Source organism: Seriola lalandi, unplaced genomic scaffold (genome assembly GCF_002814215.2).
Source record: "Seriola lalandi dorsalis isolate HSWRI2012SDOR001 ecotype SW California unplaced genomic scaffold, Sedor1 jcf7180002054479, whole genome shotgun sequence".
Lineage (NCBI taxonomy): Eukaryota > Metazoa > Chordata > Actinopteri > Carangiformes > Carangidae > Seriola > Seriola lalandi.
Genome location: NW_019525032.1, coordinates 111550 through 118256, shown reverse-complemented (window position 1 = coordinate 118256; position 6707 = coordinate 111550). Strand labels below are relative to the sequence as shown.

The 6707-nt window shown below is 44.4% G+C and overlaps 1 protein-coding gene across 1 annotated transcript in view; it reads right to left on the bottom strand.

Annotated features, from left to right (window-relative positions):
• akt3b (v-akt murine thymoma viral oncogene homolog 3b) overlaps positions 1 to 6707 on the bottom strand; it is a 27110-nt gene that overhangs the window by 17722 nt on the left and 2681 nt on the right. Inside the window, exon 2 of the mRNA XM_023412427.2 lies at positions 2294 to 2840. Coding sequence (XP_023268195.1) covers positions 2294 to 2339 — 46 coding nt within the window. The 5' untranslated portion in view covers positions 2340 to 2840. The remainder of the gene's footprint in view (positions 1 to 2293; positions 2841 to 6707) is intronic.

The following is a 6707-nucleotide window of genomic DNA, read 5'->3' as shown; positions in this document are numbered from 1 at the left end:
CCCCCCCTCTTGTTTTTCTAACGACGACACAAGCTGAAACTGAAAACTGGTGTTAGTCCCCGAGCAGCCTTCAGAGTGAATCCGTCTGGCTCGGCGACGTGGCGCTCAGACGCTGTCGAGGTTACGAAGACGACTCCTCACTTCGACTGTCAACACAACCCACCACACAGTAGCTGAATCAGCGTTTCACATTCTTTCATTCTAAAGCTTTTTGATCAACATCTCTGTGCAGCAGTCGTGTTACTGTTTTTCTGACGACGAGACAGTTGATTAATACAATGATACACAGTGAAAGATCAATAAGAGACAGTTTAACCAGCTGAGACGTTCAGGTGCAGCAGGGTCACCTGCTGTGTCTGTCCCCGCTCTGACCGCCCCGTACAGAAGTGTAATATATCACATATATGTCCCTTTAACAAGAGTGATGTCATACATGTCACCTGCGAGGGGATGTATCATTATCACATATGAAGATATAAGTTTAATAATAAGAGAAATACCCACAGTAAAATTTGTATATGAACAAATATTTAAATATCTATATGATGAATTTTTATATAGTATAACATGTTGCAACCATAAATGTTACTGAGACATATTTAATTTATATTTGCAAGATAAAACAACACATAAAAAAATGGTATGTTATTCCATATGTTCATTTATGTTTTTCTTATTAATTAAAAGTTTTAGCTTCAAGAGTGAATAGATTTTTTTTATGACTTGCAGCAAACGGAGTCGAAGCAGAGACTCGCTGCTCAGGACGTTTGGACCCATGTGGTTTGTGTCCTAAACATTCTGCTTTCACGTCGCCCTGATAGATTTTAAATGTGTCGCTCGTGGACATTATCGTCCCGCGACGCAGCGCAAACAGAGAACACGCTCACCGGTGCAGAGGAGAACAAAACCATCTTCTTATTATTATTAGGTTTAACTGTTTGATTTCAGTTGCTCGTAAAGTCAGACACACAAATTAAACGTGGATGAAAAATTTATATTTCCAGACCTGAATTTCCTCTCTGTCTCTGCTGATTCTATCAAAATAAAGGCACAAAACCATCTTGTTCAACACCCTCAAACTGAGCAGTTCAGTTTAACTGCATGTAAACTGACGACTTAAAAATACCACACAGCTTTGTCTTTTCAAATTTCACCGAATGGAAATAAGATATATAACAACAGAGACACAACCAGCCTGATACAATTATTCATTTTCACATGAATGAATAAAACAGATTAGGTGATAACAGTCGGTCCTGTATCATGATGGTCGCAGGTTCAACACCTTCAGCAGCTGAGGTGGTTCATCTGACTTCAGAGCACACACCTCCACCTGAACTCTGCACGAAGGAGTCAACACACCATTCAGATTAAAACCCGAAATCTGACCATCAGAGAACGTCTGAGAACAGGCGTCATCTGTGGCCGAGAACCTCTCGTTTTCCATCATAAAGACAAATCTAAAGCTACACACACACACACACACACACACACACACACACACACACACACACACACACACACACACACACACACACCAGAGCGCGTCAAACATGTTTCAGTGATGTTTGCATTAAATCAGCTTCCTCAGTGTAAAAATAAATAAATAAATAAACTACAGAAGAGGAGAAGTGACTTTGAAGAAATGGTCGGGGTCAGATCATGTCGGCCATTTTTACACCTTCATCTGACGGAGGAGTCAGGAACAGCAGAACTGCTCCACCCTGCTCACAGTGATCACACCTCGCTCTTAAATACAAATGTACGACGACGACATGTTTAACACCTTGACACGTGTCAGTGCAGCTACTCAAGAAAATCAAATCATGACGTCATTAACTCAACTAATACTTGACGTTTACGTCGAGCTTTGCTGCAAAACTTCAGAATCAACCAAAAAAAAAAATTGGCCGTCATTTAATTAACATCAAGAAATCTCACGAAAAGACAAAAAATAAAAGTCTGTCTCTCCAAACCACATTAGTTCCTACTGAAGACATAAATATTTAATGACAGCTCACAAATATAAAGTTTCATTTTTAATAAAGGCTCAGTTAATTTCCTGAAGCAGCTGCTCGCTGCAGCTTTCAGCAAATGTTACTGAAACGGGAGGAAATAGGGAACTATTTTCAGCAGCGGATGAATCCACATTTGGGGCTTCACTGAGTATTTACAGCAGCGGGACGGTGTGTGTGTGTGTGTGTGTGTGTGTGTGTGACTGAGTCTGAATAAACTAGAGTGTGTGTGTTCATGGTGATGATTGATTGAGTCAAATATAATAAACCATCCTCACCTCTTTTCTGGACCCAGCCTTCCTTGACGACGTTCTGGTCGCTCATGGTGGCTTCTCCTCGTCACCAGTCCTCCCAGTTCTCCCAGTGTGGTGACCGTGAAGGGGACAGCTGTTGTTGGGAGGGGCAGCGGGACGGAGGGCTCGGGTGAAGCTCAGTCAGCTGTCCGTCTGACCGCTTGACCTCCGACCTATCCTGCGCCCGCTCTCACCTGACCTCAGATCCGTCCGTGTGCTCCCTGCTGGGTTGTATGAATCTACAGTGTCTCTCTCTCTCGCTCTCTCTCTCTTTGCCTCGATCACTTTCTCTTTCCTCCTCTCACCCGCCGACCCGACCTCACTTCCTCTGGCTGTCTTCTGTCTTTCTCACCTCTTTTTAGTGTTTTACTCCCTTCTTTCTCTTTCTCTCCCTCCTTCCTTCCTTCCTTCCTTCCTTCCTTCCTTCCTTCTCACTCTCTTGCCTCACAGTTTTCCTCGCTCCCTCGTTGTCTCAGACTTCTTCTTCTTCTTCTTCTTCTGCTGTGTTCAGGCGCTGCGGTGGTGACTCAGCCTGGAAGGAAACGGAGGCAGAGAAAGGAGAGAAGGGAGAAAAAAGAAAAACACGGATCAGGTCAGTGGATAGTTTCCCTCGCACAGCAAACACAGCAGGCCACCACTCATTGTTCAGAGCCTTAACACACTTCCTCCCTCCTTACCTCCTTCTATCCTTCCCTTACCTCCTTCTCTCCTTCCTTTCCTTCTCAACCAGCGTCTTCTCTTCCTCTCTATCAGTCTTTCCCCAACTACTTTCCCTCCTTCCTTCTTTACTTTCCTCCCTCACTTGGCCTTATTCTCCTTCCATTACCTCCATCTTTCCTCCCCCGTTTTCCTCGTCTCCTCCTCTCCTTCCTCTCTTCACTAAACCCTTTCCTTCCTTTCCTTTCCCAAACTACTTTTCTCCACAAGGGTTTCACCTCCTCTTCTCCCTCCTTCCTCTCTTCTTCACCTCATCATTCATCTCCTCATCTCCTTCTTTTGTTCCCTTCCTCCATCTCACCTCCTCCTTTTCCTTCTTTCCTCCACTAGTCCATCACTACTTAATGACTTCTCCCCAAACTTTTTGCCTCCTCTCCTTCCTCCCTTCCTTCTTTCTCGTCCTCCTTGACCAGGTCTTTTTCTCCTCCCCTTGTTTCCTCCTTCCTCGCAGAAGTCTGGTACCTTCCTCTCTTTCTCACCTACTCTCCTTCCCTTACCTCCTTCTCTCCTTCCTTGTTTCCTCGCACATTCACCATCTCCTCCTATCTTTCCTTTCTTCACTAAATCCTTTTTCTTTCCCTAACTACTTCTCTCCACAAGGATTTCACCTCCTCTCCTCCCTCCTTCCCATACCTTCATCCCTCCTTCTCCAATTCCCCCATCTGTTCTCACATCATTCATCTCCTTGTCTCCTTCTTTTGTTCCCTTCCTCCATCTCACCTCCTCCCTTTCCTTCTTTCCTCCACTAGTCCATCACTACTTAATGACTTCTCCCTAAACTCTTCGCCTCCTCTCCTTCCTTCTCATCTCCCTTGACTAGGTCTCTTTCTCCTTCCTTGTTTCCTCCCTCCTCACAAAAGTCTGGTACCTTCTTCCTTCCTTCCTTCACAAGTACCTACTCTCCTTCCCTACCTCCTTTGCCTCCTCTCCCTCCTCCTTCCTTCCACCGTCATAACCTCTTCATCATTCTTCCTTCCTTTGTTATCACCCTTCCTCATTATCTTTCCTTTTCTCTTTCCCTTGCTTCCTCCTTCCTTACAAAACTCTGGTACCTCCCTGCCTCTTCCTTTCCTATCTCCTCTTCTCCTCCTTTCCTTCCTTCTCACTTTTCTTGACTGGCTCCTTCATCCTCACATAATTCTTGTACCTCCCTCTTTCTCCTCCTTCCTTCCTCTTTCCCCTCCCTCCTTCAACAGCCACTACTCTCCATCCTTTTCCCTCCTTCTCTCCTTCCCCACTTCCCTTGCCTCCTCCCTTTCCTTCCCTGTCCCTCCTCCATGACTCCTCCCTTCACTTCTCCTCCTCCGACTTTGTTTTAATCGATTAACCGTTTCAGTTATTTTCCGAGGAGCTACATGGAGCCGGGAACCTGTTTCTTTACATTTCCCACATGGAGGCTGCGACAGAAGCCGTACTCGCTACGACAGCTGCAAAGTGTAATCAATAAATCGATTAGTAGATCGACAGAAAATAAATCAGCAACTGTTTTGATAATCTTGTGTTAATTTTTCTCTGGTTCCCGCCTCTCAGATGTGTCTACTTCCTGGTTTCTTTATTCAACAGACTGGGTTTCGGACTGTTTCTGACCATTAACAGACAAACAACAAGTTGATAAATCTAGAAAATAATCGACAGATTAATCAATAATTAAAGATTTGTAGATTTATCTTCATCTTTAGAAGCGACAATCATTTGTGAAATACGATGTTGCCAACATCTGCGATCTACGACTCAGAAATGCAAATGTTTTGGTGAAACAGGCGCCTGATCAATAATCTGAGTTAGACACGGCTCCCATTAAAAAATACACGGGGGGGGGGCGGGGGGGGGTTGTTTCCCTACACCTGACTCCCCTTTACCCTCTTCTGCTTCCTCCCTCATCTCTTGTCCCCACTTCCCTTGTTTCCTGGTCCCCTGTCATCACTCCTCCTGCTTCCCTCTTTTATTCCTTTCGCTCTAAAACTTCCTGTTTGACACGACCTGATCAAGGCGGGAATGTTGCACCTTTATTCCTCCTCACTGTTCTGTATAAAAGGTACGCACATAGAATTGGGGGAGGAGGGGGGGAGGCATTGTTGTTCCGGTATTAATCCAGCAGCGGAGGTAGACACAGAGACGGATCGATGTCTGTGTAAAAGGGAGGGCACGGCGGGATGCTGTCTAGAACCACACACGGGGGACGGCGTTACACCGGCTTGTTGGGTTCAGTGTAAACAAGTAGAGATGGATGGACGAGCTGTCGACTGACCACCCAGCACAGACAGACAGGTGAACAGCAGACAGACAGGTGAACAGCAGACAGACAGCGACAACGTGTGAACTCTGAACGCACCTCTGTTTGTCTCTCCTAAAACCACACCAAGGTCCCAGCTCAGTTATGACAGATCAATCAGTGACTCCTGAATCTGACTCCAGGTCTGCACCTATTGGTTCCTCAGATTCTCAGAGACTAATGTGACGTATGAAATCAATCTGTGTTTTAACGGAGGCCCAGGACACCGTCTCCAAAATCAACCCTTAGATGATTGTTTTCAAATTCATCCTTAAAAAGCTGAAGACTGAACAACGTGTTGTTGATTTCCTGTTTACAGTGTTAGAGCCTTCGCACACACACGCACACACACACACACACACACACACACACACACACACACACAACACAACAGAGGTGAATCTCACTTTAAGATGCTCGAGAAAACCGAAGCAACCAGCTACGAAATGTTTCGCTGCCTCACGGTGATCAACAAAAACAATGACTCAACAACTCAACCCATAACGCACTGCAAAAACTCTTTTAATACACTCAACATTCACATTTAAGTTTTCCTATATATATATATATTTACTGAAGAATTTTGTAATTTCTTATACAAATAGTGATCTGTGCGCCACTGTTCGCTTCCTGCTGCCAAACCCAAAAGTCTTATATTGTACAGAGGGAGACGTTTATGTTTCCGTCACTACAGAAAAAAACCATAATAAACTTTACTTATAGAGCACATTTCTAAAACAGGGTTTACAGAGAATACAAACAGAGAGGAAATTATTTCCCATAAGCAGATGAAAACAGTGAGGACAGTGAAGGCCTGAGCGGTAAAATGTGTTTTTATAGAAGAGACAGACTCATCAGACCTGAAGTCTTTGTGGAGGCTGATCCACAGTCTAGTCTCCTTGGTTTTCACTCCAGAAGACTTTAGAGCTGCACTTGTGGACCTCAAGGGTTAAAAGGTCTGAGCTGTAGCTAGCGTCTTATCCTGGCTTTAAAAGTGACAAGTCAAATTTTAAAACGAATCCTAAAACTGACCTGCAACCAGTGCAAAGATACTACGCCGGGTGTGAGGTGCCGTTGTGTTTCTTCTTTTGCTACAGACTGAAAAAAGTGACTTTCATTAAAAAGACAGGATGACATGAAGGCATGGATAACGGTGTCCAGGTCTGCGGAGGACAGGAGCGGCTTGATCGATAGAAACAGGACGACACGGTTGAATTTATACGACCAGAGAAACTAAGGTTGATAAAATAAAACATGAGATAGTTGGAGTGTGAACCAGGTTTAAGGGTTAGAAACATCCGCACCAATGAAAAGGATCTAAACTTGAACTGTTCTCCTCTCTGCAGATCTAGTCTTTTCCCGACACCTCTACACGGTCTTTAAAACTTCCCATTATCACGCATTAATAAA